Below are 25,671 nucleotides of genomic sequence, written 5' to 3' on the forward strand. Positions count from 1 at the left end.
CTGATTATTTATTTTATCATCTATTTTAACCTTGTTATTGCTAAGGAAGATGAAGTTTAAATTCATTAACAGAGTTTTCAAGTTCTGGTCTATGGAAGATTTTACATACTGACTTTCATAATAGTTTCTTTGGGGGGAACTCTTTTGATGGAGAGATGAAACATTCTTTAGAAAACAGGTATTAGTGAAACATTAATCAATGAAATTAACTTTAACGTTTAATCTGATCTTCGTTGTATTAATTGGCAGACTTTCAAGCACCATTTACTTTCCACGTGACAAATCTTGTTGTAGTTTTCAAGAGAATATTGAGCTTGTTTGATCTTTTGCTCAGATTAACCAGGTGGTTAATCTCAGATTAATTTTAGAATAAGATAGAGGAAAGTTAATATATATATACACCACTTTGTGTGGCTCATGATAAAATAAATGATGTATTTATTCAGCTTATTAAATATAACATGTATGTTTCTAATTTTGAATCTGGAACCAAAATATTTGGAATCAAGATCTTGAGCAAATGTTTTGTTGTTGTTGCTGTTGTTTTTTACAAATGTACCCCAGCTTCCCTTCTGTATCAGTAGACTCCCACCCATATTTTACTCACTATGTTAATTAATACTTTTTAAATGATATGTCAGTAATGGAAATCCTAAAAGTGGAAGCTGATGTAGAATGCATCTAACAACAAAGAAACAACGAAGAAAATAAGCTCACCATTATACAATATTCCTGTGATTTACTCAATAATGAGTTAAATAATGTAAATGTAATTCAGTATTCAGTTTATACACAAAGAAAGTTTGCCTAAAAACAAAAGATGTTGTTGAATTTAAAATAACCGCTTTACAGTAATTTTCTGAATAGTATTGAAAAGTTCAGACTTTTCTGGTATTGTCTGAAAAGGAATAACAATGGTGGGTATGTAGCCAAAACCCTTCTGAGTATCAGTTTGCCACAGCTGACAACAGCTAATGGGATTCAAGGGTATACACATACACTTACCTTCCCAGAGCCTAAGTTTATTTAAGAATTTTACATTGACTGGAAATAAAACACGATTTCCCTCTGCATTCAGCTGGTTAACTGTTAACTAAAGAAAGTTGAGTGGTATGTTTAGCATAGCTCCTTTGAGTGTCTTCACCTGGTTTCTGTTACCAAGCAAACTACTTTTGTCTGTTTACATTCAGAATAGCAATCTCATTAAATTCTGAGTTTCAGAATTTTATTTATTTATTTATTTATTTTTGACTGAATCAAACTATCAGAGAATAGTGGAAATCAAGACACAAAAATATCTCAAGCAATTTTAAAGAGGACAAGAAAAATTTAAAAAATGCATCTTTAAATTCCTATTAATTCAGTACCGTTTGAATTTTGTATTTGAAATGACAGACAAGGTAATAAAGCTTGCATATACAAAACCACAAAAGAGTATATGGAGGTATTTTCATTGTGTTCTTATGTACAGTCTTTATATTGTTACTGGAATTACTGTTTTTAATGCTGTATTTCATAGAATTTTTTCAAATTTCAAGTTTGTTTTCAGAAAAATGCTGATTCAACTTTCTGATTCTTTTACTCAAATATAGTTTCAATTTCCACTTCAATGGTTATTTCAATATAAATCTACCCTGCATCCTTTAGATCAGCTCTTACCCATAAGAAGAAACTCAAAACCCACAAACTAGAACTGAAAGTGGTCAAATTTCCTAATTTCAGCACTGTTTTGTGTGCACTTGGCTGTAGTAAGGTGGTCTCCAGGTCAAATCTCCATCCTTCTTTTAGAAGGTCATAAGTGCATATAAAACATATGAATTGTCCACTATCAAAAGTCTTCACAGCTACACGAAGACTGATAATTTAAGGCTAGAACTAAGACTGAATATTTCACAGATTCTTTCCTTCTCCTCATATTCCAAGGAGCATCCAAGCTTTTCAAGTACAAGAACCTCCAAGGAGAGGCAATATGGTTTCTTGGAGTAAAAGAACTCTTAGCTCCCAAGTTCCTGTCTCATTTAAACCAACTTTGTAACTCCAAAAGTGACCTGTGCCAGTGGTTTGCTGAAAAAATCCTATTGTAGGCTTCTGCACAGGAGAAGAAATGAATATTTCTTCGAGAAGAAATATATGTTACATTAAAAAAAAAAAAAAAGAAGAGAAAAACCAAAGTAAAATGAATAAATGTCATTTCCCACTATAGAAAGAAAGAAAGAGAGGAAAAGAGTGAGAGAGAAAGAGAGAGAGAGAGAAAGAGAGAGAAAAAGAGGAAGAAGACGGAGAGAGAGAGGAGGAGAGAGAGGAGGAGAGAGAGGAGGAGAGAGGGAAAATAGTAAATTAGGTCTTATACAAGCAATTTATATTAATAGAAATCAGGTTCTGCATAAGAAGCCAGAAGCCAGGTATTCAAGGCAGTACACCAAACCTATGAGACTGTTCTGACATTACTTACTATTTACATTGCAGTTATACTTTGGTTCCTCTACTTCATGTTATGCTGAAATCTGGAGATTTTTTATTTTTATTTTTTCTATTGGCCAAGAATAAATACTTACTTAAGGTATACTTGCAGTTCTACAGACATTACTGGATAAGAGTATCCCCTCTGAAATCAACAGGACATTTTATATGTTGAAATGTCATAAGACCAGTACCTAAGAGATGCTCTATATTTCATGTTCAGTCACATTGACTTTGATATTTCTCATCTCCTTTAGTCAGGCACAGGTTATCAGGCTCAAACCTGGAATAGCTATACAAAATTGTATGATGTGTAATATAAAAAAGGTCAAACAAGACAGGTATAAGAGCCCTTTCTGATTTTAAAACCTAAGATATCATTTCATGTTTTATATTTGTTTGGACAGATATTACCAAAAGAGTGAAATTTCCAAATAGTATTGAAACATAATGCTGGCGTTCCAAAGTTTTTGGAGCAGACAAACTGCTTCATACATATTCTCAATATTTACTAACATATTAATACTTATTTACTGCACATTATTGTCTTTATGCTGTCCTTTTTTATACCTCAGTACTAGTTCATATTAATCTACAGTAACTGAAACCCAAATGAAAATAAATAATAATAATAATAAATACTCATTTAAGAATTAGTGATATATTTAAATTAGTATAATTAAGTCAGTAACATTTAACAGTTTTCCATGCATGGCCACCAAATGTTGGCACGTTTCTGAAGTGATAAAGCACATGGATACAGAACTCTCACTAATCTTGTAGTTTTCTAAGCTGGATTTGCACATTCTGGGGTATATAGACAGACAGTTTGACAGTGACATGGGCAAACCAAGTTTCAGGATGCTTTCTAGAGTTCAGCCATCACTGAGTACAGATGAAGCAGCAAGATGAGACAGTTATGGTTTTTACATTCATATCCTTATGACTTTCAAAACTGAATCCTAAAAAAAAAATCTTTAATACACTATGCTTAACACTACTATTAAGTTGCATAAACCAGTAAGTGCTTTTTCCCTTGGGTATGTATTAACAATTTACTTTTTGCAGACAAGTGCACAAATATGATTAGCTTTTGCAGATTGCTCCTTATTCTGTTACTGGTAAGTAATTTTTATATTATTGCAGTGTAAACAGATGCTATTTTCCACTACATATTCAACAGTAATGAGCTAATTCAATGCATTAAAAACAACAAAAGATCTTCAAGAATGAGCTATTTGCTTCAATAGTCCAAGCTCCATTGAAATCTATGTTGAAATCAACCATGACAGAAAGTTAGCAAATTACCCTAGAAGTCCTGTTGCAAAAGAATAACTTTATTTAGTACATTCATTCAAATGCAGAACATATTCTGTTACCTTCTCCATATGAATATTATTGATCAACTTCTTGAATATTGATTTGGAAGTTATTTTTTGAGTGTAGCTAATATACTTCATTCCTTTTCTCATAAAGAAAGAATATTTTGACAAACCTTTACAGGATCTTTACAACTGTTTCAACATTCACTCCTATGAACTCATTAAACACCAAAATCTACAAACAATGAACCATGCTGTTCATTGCTTTTTGGAAACTGGAAGAACCTCCTTGCTGAGAGAATAATAAAAAGATAGCAAGCATGATTAGTTTAGATTTTGTGAGTGAAATCCTGGCTCCACTTAAGTCAACAGTTGACATTTATTTCACCCTGGACTGGTGACTGAAAGAAAGTGTGATGTTCCACCTGGACCATTTTATTTTAGTGAAAAGAATTTTAACATAGATGGGCAGAGTTTGACTAAGCAGAGAAAACAAAATGTATAGCATCACAGAAATGCATCAGTTGAGCAAAAAAAACCATGTTTTCACCACAAAAACTTATATTCAACTTTGCATACGTAACTTTACCACCTACACTACAGCATTTGTCTGGGCAGCTCTATATTTTCTTGGTTGATGCTATGTACTGATACCCTGCTCTTACTGGTTTGGCATACATACAGTCTACAATATAGTGACAAAATGAAAATTGAGAACATCCAGAGCAATTTAACTCAAATGGAGATAACTTATTTTGTTTCTCTGTACTTCCTCTGCCAGTTCCTACTTACACTGCTGAACACAACTGCACCATTTGAGAGATCTGTACAGTTTCTGTTTATTTTATATTAAATAAAATTTATGAAAGGTATATGTATATAAAAATGGCTGTACACACACCACAAGCCACCTGCCATCTCACCAGAAATTTTATATTAGAAGGTTTCCAGTGCTGAGCACACTTGATATATATATAAATATAGCCTGCAGACATCCAGCTATAAAACTAACAAAAATTCTTTTTTTTTTTTTGTCAGATATATATAATCCATTGTCCTGCTTTTTTTACTGGGTTGCAAATAATCTGTGCAGAAGTTTACACATAGATATAAAGCCACAGAATATATCAGAAACACTACATAACAGTATCTAGGGAAATAAAACACCAGGAGAAGGCAGATAACCCTTAGAACTCAGTCTGGACTGAATCTGTGTGACTTTCTATTTTAGAGTAATTTCCTACTTTTGATCCTGGAGCCAAAATATATCCAAGTCTTTCCCATAATCAAATAAATAAATAAATAAATAAATATCTCCCAAACACAGTGCAACTATAAATCATTTTAAGACTGACAGCTATTCCAACATGAAAGAACTTTAGACAGAGCACACACACACAAAATAAGTAAATAAATAAATAAATAAATAAATAAATAAAACAAAGACAGTACCTTAAAAGAACATTAAGGTTGCAAGTCCAAACAATGTATATGGAAGAGCAACAGCAGATAGCAAATGCTGTGATTGTAAAATTAACTATTTGCTATGATCTATTGGATCATGATATATTTTAGCAGTTCGTCATGCAAGCCTTCCTGAGACTAGAGAAAAAACATTAACTTTCCCAGGGCGTTTTCCTAGCTTTCAGAGTTCCAGGTAATTCTAGTGATCTGGTATATATGGTTATATTGCACCTGGGCCTGTATGTGCCGTTTTCCTCCAAGACTCACGAAGCCCCCACTCCCAGCTCTGACTGAAGTGCACTTGTGTGCCACCCACTCTGACGGTCAAAGCATAAGCTTGAGAAATAATCACCACTTAAAGATACACAGATTTACTGAGTAATAAGAATTTTGAACCATACAGCACTGTGGTTGTACCCCCCAAAGAAGAGGTGAGGGTACAATCTCAGGTATCATCCAAGGCCTTATTAATGGGGACCCTTTGGGAAGTCACACCCTCCAAACAAGATTCTAAAGGCAGACAGGGCAGATGCACAAATATTATGTGCAGTGTGTTACATCTGAGATCTTGCAAGACTGTTGCAGAGCCATTTATAGAGGAAGAGGACATACAGGCCAAGTTCAGGAAAACTGGATTTAGCAACCAAGGCTCCTACTAAGTCCAGACATGATTTAACTTCTGATTCTTTCCAAGACTTTCTCTTTACAGAGGGCTAAGGTTTTAATCTTTAAATCAGTGCTTCTTCAATTTCACTTTGCAGATGTAATTTCAGCCTCAACGTTTTTGCTCTTCAATCTCCTAAAAAATAAACTGTATTGCATTCCACATACAAACTAGATATTTACTTCCAGCTCACAGTTTTAGGATGTATTAGCACCTTCATGTTGATACATGGTAAATCTAATTTCTTTCTAAAGTTTCTTCAGGCAGACAACTGGCCAGGTGGAGAGGTTTCCAGCTAAAAGAAAGTATTTACTACTCCAAATATGGTGGCATGATGAGCAGTTGTATGCTAACAACACATTAAATCTACAGCCTACATCTACGCTTATTCAGTTGAGCGTAAACATTTTTCAGTCAGTCAATATAAGTCAAGGACTTCTGCGGGTTCAGGAATCTGGGTCCAACCCCTCCTGGTGTTTTATTTGAGAACCACTCTATCAGACAGTCCACAGCATTGGCCCCAATAGTCTTTTGATTTTACAGCTTATTAGTGCAGAAGCCAGCAAAAGAATTTATTACCTATGGGAATCTTTGTTTCAGCTGTACACAAACTCTTAATAAAGTCTTCAGGGCTGGAGTCCACAAGATAAACTAGTCAGGAATTTGGACAGTAGAGTAATTACATAGACAGCCTCCACCTTCAAAAAGTTAGCTATATATTTGTTTCACTGTGCTTCTGTCCTGAAGCACTAATCAACATGGGTGTATTCCAGTGTCAGATGACACAGTCCTCTCTCCTTCTCCCCATTTAAACCAGTCACATCTCTAAAATGGGTGGAGTCCACCTCTGTTCATTAAACCAACAGAAATGAAGAATGACCTTGTGACACAATAAGCCTACACCAGCCACCAAATTGACAGCTTTAATTGAGTAAGTAGGCCTGAAAATGTGGTTATTTCCAAAGCAGGAATTTCAGAAAATTACTCAAGATTTGATGTTAATGATAAGATCACTATCCTGTTGATTTATCTTATTTAAGCTGATAAAAGAGAATTATGAGTATATACTTTGCTGCTCCCCAGCCAAATGGCCTCAAGGACCATCCCGTCACTCATAATTTTAAAAATGTCATTTTGCACGCACCAGAAGAGCTTGCAGTGAAATGTCAAAGGCCTCTGCCTTGTTCAACATGCAATTCTTGTTTCTGTAAACTCATTCTGAAATGAGGTAAGCCTTCGTTAGCACCTCAACTAAACAAAATCCTGACTTGTTAGCTATAGTCCAAACCCATCTCTTTGCAGTGAATATAAGCGCTCAATTTAAAATGCATGATAATAACTAGTGGGACTTCTTTTTGTAGAAAAAAGGAGTCATGCCTGCAAAACACACAGATTCTTGTGACTGTAACAACAAACACTTTGAAGACATGAAAAAAAATTCATAATCCAATTACTCTAAGTGGCTATACTAATCACCATGAGTCACTCTTAGTACTCTGTTACCCATTTCATGTCAGGAGCAGCCACAGTGAATTACCAACATGGTTTCATATGGACATGTGGGGGGAGGGAGGAAAGGAGAACAGCACATTGAGTGGGAAAGTAAATAAATATTTTTGACCTTCATTTTCTTATTCAAGGAATATCGAAACCAGCATATTTTTCATATATGTAGATTTTCTGAGAGAAAAAAAACAAACAAAAAAACGAAAAAAACAAAACCATGTAATCTGTGGTGTTTTAAAACAGTTACCCATTTAAACTATTGTAGAATTGCTTCTGTTATTACTCCTTACCACAAATACCAGAAAAGAGCTAATTGATAGACTATAGCCATCATTGCTTTTATATGGGCTTAAGTAGTATGGGGAGAAAATAAATATTCATCAGGGCTGACTTTAGAGAAGATTTGAACCCTAAGTAACACCAGCTGGGGGATGACAAACCTCCTTTAAGTTGCAAAACAAGCCTTGCGCTGGCCAGATAATATATTTCAGACCAATGTATTTCACCAGTCTGCCTTCAAGCCTTTCCACTTCTCTCGGCTTTGACACACTCTTTGGGACTTTGTCCTCTTCTTCAATTCAACCAAAGTTTTTATGATTGTTGAGCTTGAATGGTTATAACTTTTCTCCTGCTGTTGACTCTGCCACCTAAAATTTCACATTCCTCAAATCACCTATTTTCTGTCACTATACGTAAAACTATAGCCCAGATTTTAATTATGAACTCTGACAGAATTTCCTTTCTTTCCACAGTGATCTCCTATTCTGCAACACATTTTTCAATGTTACTTGTTTCTTCTCTTACACAGCCCTTTCTCCCTCTCACATGCCTTAGAAAAACTCACCTACCCCAATCAACTATTATATAAACTACCAGTCTTGAAAACGCACTTATTCTTATTTACCCTTAGACATTTTTTCCAGGCTTGATTTCAAATATTCTCAGATGTTTTCTAGTAAGTTGACAAACCCTTTGTTTTCAACAAAACTCTTAAAAATGGTTTTCAGAAAGTATTTTTCACTTTATTCGTTTACCCTGCTGCTCTACCTACCTTATATTCTTGTTTCATTTCTGATTTATTAGAAAATAAGCTCTCTAGGGAAAAGATCTCATCTTACATACCTGAAAAGAAGAGAACGGAGTTTGCTGCACGGATACATAGCTGTAGGCTCCGTGTATAAAAGAGATAGAGCATTTTAAGTAGATTACTGATTAAATAATAATGCTACAATTTTTAAGATCACTATTGCAGAATAATTCAGACCATACTATGTTGTAGGAGAGGTCTGTCAAGAATGAAATGCATATCTTCCACTCCACAGAAAGTTCTCTTCCTTTATAATTATTCATATTAGTACACAACATGCATAATAAAAAGTTAGATCCATCTTGGAAAGATGACAGACCTTGTGGCTTGGACTGAATGAGTCTGTACTTGTGCAAACACAATCATCCCTATAAGATAGAAACGAATAAGAGCTGACCATTACTACAACCGAATCTATTTTAGCCAAGAGACAGTACCAGGAACTTCTCTTTCTCATTGCAGTCTCCATTCTTTGGTATCCATGCTGCTGAATGCCCCTGCATCTGCTCCTTCTCCAAAATGTCTGTTCTCTCCTTACTTTTTACCAGTTGTTTTGGCAGCACTAACTCCAACAGCACTGGGACAAGCCTACAAAGATTGAAGGCTTTTCACTGCATCTCATGACCAGAAAGGCTTGCCTTGCTAGTAAGGCCTGTTTCACTAATTAAGACAGGCTCTAGAAAAATAGCCAAAATGGCATTGTACCATTTTTAATGTATTTTGTTGAAAATTCACACATCTTGTAATGTACACTTCCTCAGCTTTTCTGTGAAGAAAGTTTCATTCTTAAAGACTTTTCAAGCACTAGAGAGATACAAATTAGTCATGTAAAGTAATTTCAGAAAAAAATATATATATATATATAAAATAATAAATGCTAGGCACTGGGATTTATATGCAATGAAATACTGTAAAAATCTTCATTCCTCCAGTACCCGAAGTGGTAATTATTTCCATATACTCCAGGTTTTCCAGCTTCTCCAGACATTGTTGCTCACTTATTGCTGCTTCTCAGAACACATTTATCTTAGAAACTGGTTTTATTTTAACTGTTTATAACTGAGTAAGATTATGGTATGAAAATCATGTTAGAGAAGAAATTGACAAGCAGTGACAAGTACCTTGTGGCAGGCTCTTTGACTAGAATTGTATTAATGAAGAACCACCAAACGTCTCTATTTTAATAACAAAAGAAAATTTTCTGTTATGTCATAACAGTAATAAGTGCTGAGAGTCTTTGGAAAGGTAATGCAGATTGATGTACCCTGTAAAATAAAAATGCTGCAATATATTCATATTAATTACTAAAGCATAAAAATAAACAGGATACCACTTTGAAAGAATAACTTCTATACTAGTGATGAAATTTTGTATTTGGCAAATAGGGTATTCAAACAGACAGAGCATAAGGAATGAGCCTGTTTGAGAGATTATTTGATTTGCGATTTAGTGTTTTAATCACCAGTTTAAGAGCAAACAAAATAAAGCATCTAAGCAAGTATGCCATAGTTCTTCCTTTCCTTTCCTTTCCTTTCCTTTCCTTTCCTTTCCTTTCCTTTCCTTTCCTTTCCTTTCCTTTCCTTTCCTTTCCTTTCCTTTCCTTTCCTTTCCTTTCCTTTCCTTTCTTTCCTTTCCTTTCCTTTCCTTTCCTTTCCTTTCCTTTCCTTTCCTTTCCTTTCCTTTCCTTTCCTTTCCTTTCCTTTCCTTTCCTTTCCTTTCCTTTCCTTTCCTTTCCTTTCCTTTCCTTTCCTTTCCCTTTCCTTTCCTTTCCTTTCCTTTCCTTTTCCTTTCCTTTCCTTTCCTTTCCTTTCCTTTCCTTTAATTACTGTATATATCCTTCGCCTATTAAATTATGACATTTGACATGTTTTGTATCACTGTGTAGATTGAGGTGAGAGATAATAATGCTGAAGCGTCTGCATCTAATGAAAACATAACACCTTCTATTTGTTGGCATGGTTCACTGCAAAAAAGCAATATATCACTGTCCAGAAAATGGCCAGAAGGAATAGGAAAATGAGCTACTGCTAATTAAACCTTTTATGTAAAAACATGATTGCTAATCAAATCTGTATTACTCCATACTCTCATGCTCTACATTCTTTTTCATTTACACTTCATCCTGTAGCCCCTGAAGTATCAGGTTTACAGGTTTCTTATATATTGTTCTTTTTAAAAAGATGCTAAAAATGAAAAAGGAACTGTAGGAGGAAAATGAATGGTGCAATTAAACTACATCTGGTTATTCTGATAGCTAACTAAAAGTCATATTTAAGTTATTAAAAAAACTTAAAGTATTTACTCAAGATGAACTTTCATCATACTTGTGACAACTCAGTGACAGTTTTATTATAAGGAAGAAAATATGTTTGGCTTTAGATACATAGAATGCACTTATTGACAGAAGTGCTTTATTTAGTAACAATCACAATAATACAAGCCATATTTCCTTTTAAGAAAGGAAAGATGTCTTTAATTTTTAATGATTCCATTGCTGTGAAATCTGTTACACAAACAATTTAAATAAATTGAATTCTAAAGATAAATATTACCTTAGCTAAGTATCAGATTAAAAGCCAACAAAATTGCTTTTGCAAAAATACTGGGCTAACATATGTTATGTTCCTCCTAGTGAAGTACCCCATAATTGTTCAGATTTTAATTTATATAGTGATAATTATAGTAATATTTGTCCAATGAAGTGAAAAGTTACAACATAAGATGTTATTTGAAACAGAAAAGCATTCTTCTTAAAATCATGTAGGGAAAGATCAACTGAACTTGCTATTTTTGTCAAGAAATAGTAAAATCAAAGCAAGCACTGACAATTGCAACAAGATTCTAAATGTAAATTAAAATACTTCAGACAAAAAGCTTGAAGGCAAGTGATTCTCCCAGCGAGGGATGATTTTCACTTGTCTCCAGGTGTAACATTATGTGCACTGATGGGCTGATCAACAGAACAGAACTTCTTCCCAGCTGTAATCAGGAGTGATTGATGGTTGGGACAAAAAAAGTTGATTATCATGACAAGTCCACTGATGCAGAGAAAATAGGCTATGCTGGGGAAAGGATAAAACCTGTTTAGGGACTACCTTCTAAAATCTCCTTTATAAAGAAGAAAAAGAAACATTGAAGCACATACAAAAGGAGCTAATACATGAATTTAGTAAATTTGCTATGCATCTGTACCTATAGTTCTACCATGACACAATGAGACCTATATAAACCCCAAACAGAGTAAATCCTTTCATTTTTAAAAACATAGTTTTAAATCAACCAATCAGAAAACTACATATACTGAAGCAACTATATGCTCTACCAGTAAAGCATTGCTTCAGTTTGAATATATGTTTTGAATTCATAATCAGGCTTTTAAAGGCCATGGGGAAGTTCAGTGTAAGTGCCATATTGGATTCTTTCCTGAAAAGAAGTCAGTCTCCTTTGGCCATTTTAAACCTTTAAAGGCTTCATTTTCAATTGAGATCAAAAAAATGCATGAGTGAGGGAAATACACCCTCAAAGGTATAGTTCAAATATGTGCTTGCCTTTTTTTTTTTTTTTTTGATATATATTCCAATATAAAGTTTTTTAAAGCAGATACTGGGTTGCACTTCCACTCCTTCAGAGGATCAGACTCCCAGCTGTTAGCTGTGATGTGACTGAGTGCATGGAATAACAATATCCCCAGAGACTGTAAAAGACATGCAAGGAGTGATAAAAGAAACAAGGAGCTGAAAAAGTCGGGCCTGGAGGTTCTGAAGTGGAATTTGTTTACATCAGGGACAGTTACATTTAATAGTAATTCTCACAAAATTAAATATTATTTTTGCCACAAGAGCTGCCTGCACAGATACAGAAAGAAGACTATATCACAGGTATCCCAGGAAGTGCAATTCTACTGACCATAAATTAAAAAAAAAAAAAGTCTCCAGAGTTAGTGTAAGATTATTTGAAAAGGTTTTACAGCTGTTAGAAGAGAGTATAACCAGCAAAAGCCAAGGGAAGAAAAAAAAAAAAAACTATATTTAATGTGTTTTCAGAAAGAATTAGTAATTACATCAGTTAACTCGTTTTGATAAAGATTTATCCACATCACACAAAACTGCAAATTTTCTCCCTATGTGCTCTTTCTGTAGACCAAACTTTCACATAGAGCCTTGCCTGTTCCTTTTTTCTTGTATCCTTACCAGTGCCTAATAAAGTAAGTACAGTCTAGCCAAAAGGAATCGCTGACAGGTGACAGAGAACAGCCAATATTTTGCCATTTTTATTTTTAAATTTATCTGCACCTATTATTAATAATCCAGAATCTCAGATGCTCAGCTAGATATATATTTATTATTATTTTTATAAATCTATAAGCAAAAAGTTAGAAAAGGCCAAACAAAGGTGGGTGAAGATGACACAGAAAAGAGTTTGCAATTTATGTTTCCTTCTTGGTGATGACTCGCTTATCGAAAGTGGTTTCTGCAAGAGTTCCCATCACAGTTGTTCATAAATTTCAGTTGCGTATTATATTTGACTGATTTACTTCACATTTGGGCTGAGGAAGGTGACAGGAAAAAATACCTCAAATATAAATAAGTGTATGGGAATAAGCGATAAAGCAGAGGTTTCTCTCCTTGCAGTTGGAGTGGCAGCCTTTTCTATGAATGGATCATGTGAGAGAATCAGAACAAACATGAAGAACACTTGCCCCTTTTATATGTTTGTCTGTCTGTACTAATTTCCTCCTAATTCCATTAGGTAAGTAATGGTATTTTTCAATGTGCATTTGAATAATACTAAGCTTTATCTTTGTTTCTACAGTTCCTGCCAAAGACACCTAAGAAACAACAGCTGCCCACTATCTTCCCAATGTTAGTATTTGCATCTCATTCCCATAATGCTCCCCCCACCCTTCACCAGATACAAAATCTTTCTGACACCAGTATAGCCCAAAGAATGTAGATACAGGACCCAATTCATTAAAACCACTGGAGATATATATGACTTTTGTCTGCAAGTCATCTTACTAACTGACAGAGAATCTACATAGCACTCCTAACATTAAAGTCATATTTTGGAAAATCTAGGACCCATCATACAATTTAGACCAGCTTCTTTTTTTTTTTTCTTTTTTTTTTCCTCAATTTCATGTTTCCCGATGCACTCCTAACATTAACGTCATATTTTGGAAAATCTAGGACCCATCATACAATTTAGACCAGCTTCTTTTTTTTTTTTTTTCCTCAATTTCATGTTTCCCGATACATTCTTATATCTCAATTTAATAATTTCTGAGAGAAGGAAAACTTTCTGACAGTAACAAGCATTTTAGACTTTCCCTCTTAAGTACTCTCACCTCTGCCTTTCTCTCTTCTTTCTGCTGCTCTTTGTAGTTCTAAGATCATCTAAACCCAAGCATAAGTTAGAAGTTGGCTCCAACTGGCAAATATTGCAACCATTCACTTTGGTGCCAGAAGCAGAAACCTTTTAAACCAATTTGTTTCCATGTTCCACAGTCAGAACACTGGTCATTAATCTTCTGCAAATTATTAACAGGACTATAAAAGAGAGCCGTTACCTATTCACAGATCATTACTAGCAAATTCAAGTAATTTTCAAGAGATGTCAAACCTTCTGCACAACTGATTTCTTTTATCAAAAAAAGTGAGTGCTTTGAAAATGAAATAACCAGGTAGGATGAGCAGAGAGTTGACAAAAATGAATAAAAAAATAGTATAAAGCAATTGTTTTGTAGCATCTTTAAGTCCTAACACAGCAACAGCTGCTGATCAACTGACAGTTTTAATCTCTCCAGGATCATGTTTCTACAATGACTGACGTTCAGCTGGCATAGATATTGAACATTCTCCACAGCCTGTGCTTGTGAAGGGAGCTGTGAGCATTAGACATTGCTTTCTCCTGAATTTAGAGATTCCCTTTTCAACAGCTACTGCTAAATGTGGCTTAAGAGTGAATTTTGGATGGAAAGCATATTTTGCAGTATGAATACAGTGGACACAAAGTGACTCCATCTGTCCTTATCAACAACAGACTGAGTAATCAGCTTACATTCAGAGCAAGATGTTTTAAAGATCAGTAACTTAAAACTTTCTTTCTCTAATATCTTCTTGCCCCAGGCAATGCTTCTGTGAGCCTGATACCACTGGTCTGGTCCATGTTCTGCAGCAGTACAGAGATTTCTTACATGGAACAGATTGCTTTCATTACAAAAGAGAAGATAGGTACCAGGAATAGTGAAGAGTTGGTTACTGAACATCACCCAAACTGTTTGGTTCATATGCTTGATTGTCAATCAAGGTAATTATATATATCCTTAGGATATCAGTCACAGGACTCAGTTCAACACCTCCAGAAGTACTCAGAAGCTAAACAGCAAGGTGCTGTATTAAATATGTATAATTTATGCTTCTATGTTATACAGGTGCATAATAGTACTGTATAGAAGGTAAAAACAGCAAAAGGAATTTATTTATATTTTTATTAAGCATTTTAGAATTGTTTCAAGAAACTATAGGTTTTCATAATATTCATAATAATTCAAAAATCATAAATATTGCTCAGCAGACTATTGTGGGTTTCTTACTTCATAAATTGTTAGTTAGTTCCTACATGAAAAAAAAAAAGGTTCCTCTGAATATACAATGAGCAAAATAACATTGTGTTGTTCAGAAATTTGTAATGTATGCAGGGTAAAAGCAAAATATTCTATTTTATTTGATTAGATTTTTTGAATACCAAAAATATCTTGAATATTTTTAGCAATTTTTGGATTTCCATAGTGTATTGACAAAAATTCTAGATATTCAGAATTCTCTGAACTACTAGCTACTTTTTCCAGTGAATACTATAAACCAGCATCTCTGGAAATGCGTCTATCTATGAGTATATTTCCACTCTGACTCACATTCTGATCTTAAATGATCAATGTGCATGTGCAATTCCACAACCGAAATCAGTATTTGTTCCTCCTAACACTGACCTTCACAGTACAGAAAAGATTGTACATTATTAGAAAGAAATATCATACACACATGCACATGTGCATGCACACAGACATAAATATATATACACACACATGCACACGCATAAGGGGATGAGTGTATGTTTTTTTTTGTTTGTTTGTGTTTGTTTTTTATAATATACTCATACACATACATAAATAAAAGTTATGGAGTTATCCATATAAGGAGTTAATTCTGGAATATTTGTTCTCAGTGAGGTACAAGTGCTGCAATTAGTGCTATACCCTCACAGGGTAACAGTAACTTGAAACAGATGCTGAGTATCTCTAAGTGTTTGTGCAAGAAAATCTTAAAGAACTGGGCTGATGACTTCAAAGAAGGGGGGTATATTGGTTTGGAACAACCAGAAATAAAATGGCCCCAAGAAAATAAATAAATGCACTTGAAAGCTGGTAATAAATGATAATGGCAAGAAGCAACTTTAAGAAAGCTGTGTCTTACAATTCAAGCAGAAATTGTTGTTTTTATACCAAATTGTTGATTTTATACCAAAGCAGGGTTCTAAATCTACAGGTTAAGTTATAATCTAAATTTTAATCTAATTCAAAATCAGAGGTACAATTAAAACCTGCAAAGAATGAGAACATGTGGTTATAGCCACACACACACAACAGTGATTGAGGCGAATAGTACACGTGGTTTTAAATACCTTTTAAGAGTATTTCTGAAAGTTGAAAAATAACAGTTTTCAAACCAGGAAGGTGAAATGCTAAATAACTTTTAGTTAGTTGTATCAGCCTTTCCTAGTTCTCAAAGAACAAACTTTGAAAGTTTCTCTCCCCTTGGAGAGGCCCAGAACAGGTGTGACCATTGCTTGGCACAGATAAGAAATGAAATCTCTGTTAACTCCTTCAAACCACAGAAACAGTTTTGCAGTTAAAGTGCAAGGCCATCTAATCTCTCTCTCAACTGTGGGATAGCATTGAGCACTCCTGGCCATCCTCAGAACTCGGTGTCAAACTTTTTAAGACTGTTAACTGACAGGGAGCCCATATCCAACCCTATGTTCTTCGTTTCAGAATTTCACAAACTTTGTAACTGGAATTATTTCACTAAATATTCTGATTAAAACAAACAATCAAAGAAGCAAATTAAGCTGAATATTCTTCTACTGAACCCAAGGAACACAAAGGTCAGTTGGTCTCTGTGCTTTTAATAATCTGCTTTAATATATTCCAAACCTGCTATATTTTCATTGTCTTCTTCACTTTATACAATCCTTTCTACTTTCCCCAGCCAAGTGATATTTTTTCACGTCTTGTCATACTTGTTGATGTATTCTAAATTTTGCAATTAATTATGTTTTTTTGAAGTGTGATGACCACTGCTGTAAATGATTCTTTATCTGAGGCATTGCCAATTTTAAATACTGTGGAATATTTACCTGTCTACTGATCTATGTAATTTTTTTCCCAGTTAGCCCTTGACAACATACACTCAGTAAGTCTTTTTTACTCATTAAGCCAGACATTTCTCATTTTACTGCTTGCTCATTTATTTTTTCCAGCCTAAATAAAATAATTTGTGCTTGTATTTACTGCATTCATTGGAATTCTAAATTATTTTCTCCAAATCAGGATTATCATTTTGGACTACAGTCCTGAACTTGCCACCTTCTATCAGGTACCTGCATCTTGGTATCATTAAGAAACCTAGTATGCGTACTCTCTATTCATTCAGACACATCATTAATGAAAATTTAGAGTAGCAGCAGGTGTGGAAAAGACTCCTGCAGATCCTGACTTGTACCATTCTTTTGTTTTGACAGGAAACTACCAACAACTATTCTCAGTATAGTTTTTCAATCTGTTGTGCAACCAACTTTTTACAATTTTACCTGGACCATACTTCCCTACTTACTTTATAAGGCTGTCACATAGATCTTTATCAATGCTTATTAAAGCCAAAAGATATCACATCTACTTATTCCCCATTATTCATTAGATCAATTACCCTGTCAAAGGAGAAAATTAGATTGGTTTGACAGGATTTATTCTTAACAAATGGATACGAGTCCTCTGGTTCTGCTTCTCCATGAAAGTGAGAACCATAGTAAAATACTATGGATCTATATTGCATCTTCATTCTCCAAAGCATTCAGTTTTTTTGTTTGTTTGTTTATTTTATACTGAAACAGCACCTTTTGAATCCTGACAACTTCATATCGCTGAACTGCTTATCAGTTCATAAGTACCTTTGCTTTAGAGGGCTGGAGAAAATCAAGGCAAAAAACACAACAAATAAGGACTCCAGGATGAGCATCCAGCTCATGATTTTCAGAACATTACTACTGTTGCTATTTAAGACAAGCAATTATTTATGGCTAGCATATTTGGAAATACGTTTACAGTGTATCATAATGGAATTCACGTCCTGTGAGTACATCAAAACATTGCCCCACCTTTCTCTAAAGGCAAGGTGAACTCAAGTATCTGTTTAACACAAGACAGAAAAGTAAGAGAGAGACCTTTTGCAAGAATCAACCTGGTTAGCAGACACTGTTACACCTTAGATCAAATGGTGAAATTAGATACGCAGGCAAAACAAGATCAAATAATCAACACAGGTTATCAAAAAATGAGGAAAACTTAGTAAAGTTTTTTGTTTTTTTTTTTTTTTCTCCTTGAATTCATGGGGTTTCTTTGTTTTTTTTTTTTTTAGTGAGTTCTCATGTTAGCATAGTATTTTCTCCAACACCTACCTGTAGGGTAGGCACATGAGTTGTCCTACTCAGGTTAGCTGGAATTCATTTTGCAAGGTGCTTCTAGCAGATGTTTAATGTTTACTATAAAGCATGTATTTAACAGATCTAAACTGGTTCAATAACACCCAGCAGCTGGCAAAATCTAAAGGGCAACTCACACACTTTTGCCCTGTATTGGGTGCACAGTGTAAAGGCAAATGTTATAAAGAGATCTCCCTCAATGGAAAAAAAAAAAATGTGCACTGCTTGAAACAGATTCCACTGAACCTACCTCTGTTATTCTAATGTTTTTGTTTGTTTGTTTGTTTTTCTTCTCAGCATGGACAGGCTTTGCTTATTTGCTCATTCCTCCCTTCCCTTGTATGAGAAGATTTATTTTAAAAAGAAATACTGAACACACAGCTGTCATGAAGATTTATAGATAACTCCTTTAGAAAGAAGCTAAATGATTTTAGACTATTGTAGTGCCTTTTCTCATTTTTCTTTGAAATGTAATTTTGATACCATGTAGACAGAAAAAAGCTCTTCTGCACTGAAAGAAGTCTGTATCAAAGGGGATAAAATTCTGTATTCTCTACAAAAATGAAAAATCTCACAGACCAGTTTTATTGTAAATATTTTCATAATACTGTCGTGCAGTAGGTAAATGGAATTTCTATTCATTATTCTCTGATAAAACCTATCTCCAGCATCTAAAAATAAAGATGCATTAGTAGTACCGCCACAAAGCCTTAGGTTTCTGAACAGGAAAGCTATTTATTGTTCGTATGGTTTTAAATCATGTTCAACAAAATATGATGAAAATGAAAGGTAGGTATATTCAGTAAATGAAAACCTTTTCATAATAATAGGAAAAAAATTACAGTGTGTATTGGTATTTAAATAGTTGGGTTACCAAAAGTCGATTTATTTATTTATTTTAGAGCAACCTTTTCTTTAAGCCTCAAAATTAAATCTGCACATTTTTGCTACAAAAACCAGTGGACATTCAGAATTACCCAAGCAACCAAGGAACTTAGCTCTGCCTATTCCACTCACATTGCAGAAAAGCATTTCTAAAACTCCAGCAGAACTCTAATTGTTATTTCTTGAAAAGCCTCAGCAGAGCACTTTGTGAATTTCATCAGTAATAACTATACACACTGAACGAGAAGAGAGCATCATAAAGACATCCACAAATCTCTTTTTGGTGTTAGAGAAAATGGGAAGAAATGTCTTCCCAAGTTAATCACTGGACAACATTTGAAATCCTAATCTCTCTATCTAGAAGAAACACTGGGGATGCTTTAAAATTTAGGTGAATATTAAAAGGAGAAAGCGAAAGATACTCAGTAAGGTCTTCCCATTGCATAAAGTTAACAGTACTATCTACTTTCAGAGAGAGGACCATTAGAACAAACTTCCACTGAACAGAGTTGGTGAATTGGAATTCAAGACTCTTGCACCTGAAGGTGTGAAAGGGCAATTAAATTTATGCTGCACAGCTTTTCTTCCAAGAGTTTCCTGTGAACAGCCTAAATTAATAGATTTCCACTGAAACCATTTTTTTGGATATCGTAGATGCCTCTGAAAATGGCCGCTGCCTCTTCCCCCTCTCTTCTTTGGAATCCTTTCTAAGAGCAGCAGAAGAGGAACAGAATGGGGGCATACCAGTCCTCTGAGTCAGAAGTATCAGTGTCCACTATCTTGTTTCCTTCCATTTAGATTTATTTATTTACTTATTTTATTTCAAACATTTTCTTCTGGAAAATACCCAGCTTCTGTCAGCTGGAAAATTTTTTGCCCCATGTATGAATCTGATTGTATGATTTGCATATATGCTAATGATTAAGTCAGCTTAATGACATATTCAACCTCACTTTTGCCTGGATCTTTTTGCAGACTAACAAATGGTGTTCCCTCTTTGTAAAGGAGATGCTTCACTTTGGTACATAACACTGTGGTGTTTGATGCCTCTTCTAGCTATATACAATGTATGATTCAGCATGACTTACTCTTTCTTAAGATGAAGCTGAAAATTATGAGCAATGATCCAGGCTGCTCAGTCACAAGGACCTGCTGTGGCCCAGAAGTCTCCACTATCCCTTAAAAATTCTGTTCATCAGAGTCCCACCGTGAATGGCTCAGTATTCACAGTCACAATTCTGGCATCTAGCTTCTAAACAGAAAATCCTATTTTGATTCTCTTATTTTTACCTGTGAGGATCATGACAGTTCCAGATATTGTATTATGATTTGCATCACTGTTTGAGAATGATGTCAATGCTATAAGAGAAAGGTGTGCATTCAGTCCATGAACTAGAAAACCCAGAGTTCTCAGTGAAGCTTAAGTATGTGATAGTCACTAGTGGGAAAATCATGACCGGGATCTTGTTAAAATTCTTGCTAAGCAATAAAAAGCTGAGGGGAATGAAGAAAGCTGCATTATTTTAATATCTACATGGCCAATCTATTACAGAAGACTTCAAGGCTCATTTTAAGTGTTTGACAAGTTTATGGCTTTGATACATGATTGATAAGCTAAAAATAGGTTGATTAAATGTTCATAAATAGCTGCCTACAAAGAAACAGCTGCACACAAGTTCTTTCACTTCTTCATATGACTAGCATGAGGAAGGAACCTTGTGGATGTTTTTGGGCTGAACTTCAATATACATTCAAACATTTTTGTTTTTATATAAGTAACTCCCATATGTAAATTAGCAAACAGGTAATAACTGAAGGACATTTGAAACGGGAAAACAAGCTGCCACCAGCAACGCCCATGTCATGAAACTCCCTGGGAAGACTAAAATAGTACTATATATTGTCTTCTGCTATGTCATATTTTGTCTTCACACACAAAGTTGCTGGAGAAGGAAATAAAGGAGTTGAATTCTGAGAGGCTTTTCTGTGATAGAAGAGGTATTCCTTGGCAAGGAGTACCACAGTACAGTTTCCTTGGGTAATTACAAGGGACGGGTCTCCTCTGTATATTAGAGAACATTTCCAGATCAGATTGCCCTATTTAATTGTTGGAGGAACGAGAGGATGCAGGGTAGGAGCCAATAGACAAAAATTACCTGCTTCTATTATTATTATTACTATTAAGATTGTACCACCAAGATGGGAGTATTAAAATACAATTCTAACCAAAAAGGTATATTTTTGTAAGGGTAGAAAATGGAAGGTAAATCCACAAGGATGATAAACACATCTGAATAACATCTAACATTTACAGGAAGAAAAGAAAGGCAACTTTATCTGGGACTGACAGAAGAATTAGGACCCAGCAAATATTTCAGCCTTATTAGCAGTAATGGATCAATCTGTTTTCCTATTTTCACTCAGTGCAGCACAACTGAAGTTGATGAGCTTGCAGAGATATATCCGCAGGGAAAATCTGGCTTGATGTATAAACACTATCAAATAATTGTGTTTATTTGAAGCATCCTACAGCCTTTTCATCTGCTGAATCACAAACTGAAATCACAACGTTTCATTTAGGTTCAATTTATGCAAATCATGGCACATCCTAAAAGATAAATACATATTTCTAATCTGATACAAAATGATCAACTTACATCAGAATTAAATCTCAGCTGGCAAATGTTGCATGATATGATTTGCTTTCTTCGATGAGGAAGAGGAACCCCAAATGTATGATTTATTACAGCTTTTTGAATTGGGTCCATCTGTAAAAGAGAGAAGAAAAAGAAATATAAAAGCATTTGCTGTTTCACTGTATTTTATGTTTTCTATAGTTGCAAAACAGAAATACATCATTCCAAACCATACTCCACACTACAGAAAATTATTATTTTTCTTTGAAAATTAATATTTCTTCTTCATGCAGTTTTATGAAAAGGTAACACAGAAAGGAACAAAGAAAAGTGTCGTTAGCTATCTTGAAACACGTATCCTTAGTAGTATTCTACATGTACCAATCTCCCTTTAATGACAAAAGCTAAAAGCTGTGAACACTGAATAAATTTACCTATTAATTTATATTTTTTTATACCAAAGATAAGCTAGTACAATAAATGAAACAATAATATTTTATATAAAATTACTAACAAAGCAACCAATGAAAATGTGAAGGACTATTATATAAAAATAATTCCCAAATAACATACCATAGCTCAGTATTGTGAAAAAAATAATAATTTTCCAGGAACCAATAAATGATCTTTTTCAATAAAACACCTTCCACACAACCAATGAAAAATCCAAATCCTCCGAAGATTATTTTCACAGCTGTTTAGAAGAAACAATTTATTTTTCAATAAACCCTACTTAAGGATAAATTTTGACTCTGATGAAAAGCATTATTCTGAAAAAACCTCTACCAGAAAGTCGATCTGGCAGTATCCTGTTTAAAAAAAAAAAAAAAAAAAAGTATTATTTGGGCAGAAAATTTGAATCAGCTTCCCCAAATCTTATCATTTTTACAAAAAGCATCTCACAGCTATTCCTAAAATCTAGCAACAGCTTTACAGCAAGTTGGTCTGCCAACTTTAACCAATTCAAATATAGATTTTATCTTTTTAGTAATAAAATTCAAATTCACATAATTTGATGAAGCAAATACATCTAATTGTCTAACTGACAATAATCAGTATTCAGACAGAATACTTTATATGTGCTTTGAGAGCCAAACACCTTTTCTATGTTCATGTCCCTGTGATTTACTTTCTCGAGTCAGTTAGCAAAGGTTTATTTTATAAATAAAGAATCACAGCTTTTTCTCAAAGTAATCAATGATTCATGGAAGCTGTAATGGTAGGCAGCCATGGCATCTATTGCAGTGAATCCAAAACAGTTCACTACAGACCTGTTGCATCATCTGACATCTGTTCAGTGTAAGGTATGAAATAGGTCATGGGCTTAAACTAATTCTTGTTGAAAAGAAATTCAGATCAGGAGAGAAGGGGAGAAGGAGAGGAGGGAGGGAGGAACAAGCGAAACTGCGATGTTATAGAAAGGTTTAGAAGAAATGTTCAGTTTGAAAATCCTCTTCAATTCAATGCAAAAGTGAAATATCTCACCCGTTTGTAAAACCACCATCACAAATGAGCATAAGTCCCTAGAACTAGGGACGCCACTATAACAAAACCGAAAAACAACACTGATCACTGAAGTCAGAGAATATCAAGTTGACTCTTGATACTGCAGCATACTGTGTAAGATAATATGAAGGCTTTAGCTGTGATCCAACCTTGTGCTTTGGACACTCATTTTACTCTGTAACCTAAGTTTTAAAAATACCAACATCTAAAGATACTATTGCACAGACCAGAAAGAAGAAAACTACATAGGCATAAACAGTAACAGAAGTTCTTACTTCAACTGCTCCATTCCTCAAGATGTGACTTTTTATGCCAGTAGAACCAGCATACCTTTACCTTGCTGTATGCTTTCAGCACTAAAGCAAAACCTGGTCTTAATCAACACTATTTTACAGCTGCTGAACTTTTAGGAAATTTAGCCTAAATTTTTAAGAAATTTACGTGCTGTTCCTCTCACCATTGCAGGTCTAAAATACTTATGGAAACCTCAAGCTTAGATATATGAATAAGTCAACACACAGTAGCAATATATTGTGCGTCCTTTGATCGAGTGTAACATCTGATCCAGAGACTCACCTTCTTAACCACAGTTTTGAGATGCTATTAATTTAGACTTTAGTGTAAACATGTTAAATTCTGACACATTCTCTCTCAAGTGCCATAAGGTAAGAAAGTTTAAACATCTGACCTATAATCTCATTACTCCCCCTGAGTGCTTTGGATGTGACACTGAGGCCCAGATAACTGAAGTAGACATTAACTTCCTAACTTCCTGATGAACTGATCAGCTCCAAGAAGACACATCGGTTCAGATTACCTAACAGATGATATACTAAAAGTTGACCTTACACTGTTGTAACATGCATCTATACTGTATAATTAAGCAATTCTCAAATGTGGCTTCTGACTGTAGTCTTGTATGCCTCACATGGTGATGTGTACCACAGTACTCTTTTAGATTATTGATCCTTTTTTATCACTAATTTTTTATCATGTTTTGGTAACAGATAATTAGGGCTTTGAATATAATAGGCCCCTATTTTTTTCTTGACATAGGTTTCCTTGAGCAGGTTTTAATTACTTGTCTTTCTACATCTTCCTTCCTTTTTCAGAACTGGTTCTTTCCTGTTATACTCCTTCCCTTGATGCATCAGTCCTTTGCTTCTGTATGAGAGAAAAGAGTGATATCCACCACAGATATTAAAGAACTATCTACTATAGCCCTTGTGTCTATTTAATGGAGGACGGCTTATGTCAACATGCCAGGGTTGCTAGCAAGCTACAGAAATGTCACTCTGTCATTTCAAATCAGAGTACCAACAGAACAGTGCCTTAAGTGTTATATGAAAGGCATTACCATGTCTCATAAGCTGGAACAAATAAATTTTTAGTTGGATTTATGTTCACAGTAAGAATTCTAGTTCCAAACAGGACTGGACTTCTGGTGGAACAGATTCTCACATATTGAGAACAAGTCAAATAACTCTCAGAATTGGAAGAAAAAAGAAAAACAAACAAACAAAGAACACGAATGTGTGGGGTAGTTGATGTGTTTTGTTAGGCATTGGAATGGGCTGCCCAGGGAGGTGGTTGAGTCGCCATCCCTGGAGGTCTTTAAAAGACGTTTAGATGTAGCCCTTAATGATATGGTATAGTGGAGGACTTAGTGTTAGGGCAGAGGTTGGACTAGATGATCTTGGAGGTCTCTTCCAACCTAGACGATTCTGTGATTCTGTATTTAATTTTATTTTCCTCTTATGGAAAAATGTGAAGTTTCTTTCTTAATTGCTCCAGAGATTTTCTCCTGTTTATCTGCTGATACAGAAATCCGTCTGCACATTTCCTTTTCTCTTTCTAAAGATGCAGACTTGTAGATATACAGCTACATGATCTTACTGTGAACTTGGATGATTTATGTTTGTGGCTCTATATGAAGAAGTGTTCTGGATAGACTTCAAGTTGATTAAGAAAAGCTGCTTCAAAGTAAGAATCCTTGCTCTGACAACTGCTCTTTGATACTGTAAAGCAGAATTAAACTTCAAAACAGAACAGATTCTAATAAAGTTGTGGCTGAATATTGGAGTGGTATTTGAATGTTATTTTTTTCATAGAGATTTCATCTGTGTAATACTCCCAATCCATAAATTTCAAATAACCATCCAAAATCACCAGATAATCTTCCAAAAGTTTTATGCAGGGAATTTGAGAGAGGTAACGTGATAGCATGATAAGTACTAAGATCTCACAGATGTTGGAAGACAGAGGGGAGTCCAGCTGAGAGTCAGAGGAACAAAGAGAAGCAGCTGATTGCAAAGAAAATAGAAGGCAAGGATTGCAGGGAAATATAAAGAGGGAAATAACATTATGTAGCTGAGATAATCA

At 34.6% G+C, this 25,671-nt stretch overlaps 1 protein-coding gene across 11 annotated transcripts in view; it reads right to left on the reverse strand.

The window, feature by feature from the left end:
* The window catches only part of ZNF385D (zinc finger protein 385D), a 436,473-nt gene that overhangs the window by 73,418 nt on the left and 337,384 nt on the right, over positions 1-25,671 (reverse strand). For all 11 annotated transcript variants that reach the window (XM_080579728.1, XM_080579723.1, XM_080579729.1 and 8 more), the window contains one exon: positions 21,805-21,915. In XM_080579728.1, coding sequence (XP_080435854.1) covers positions 21,805-21,915 — 111 coding nt within the window. The remainder of the gene's footprint in view (positions 1-21,804; positions 21,916-25,671) is intronic.

Source organism: Anser brachyrhynchus (genome assembly GCF_964034855.1).
Source record: "Anser brachyrhynchus genome assembly, chromosome: 2".
Lineage (NCBI taxonomy): Eukaryota > Metazoa > Chordata > Aves > Anseriformes > Anatidae > Anser > Anser brachyrhynchus.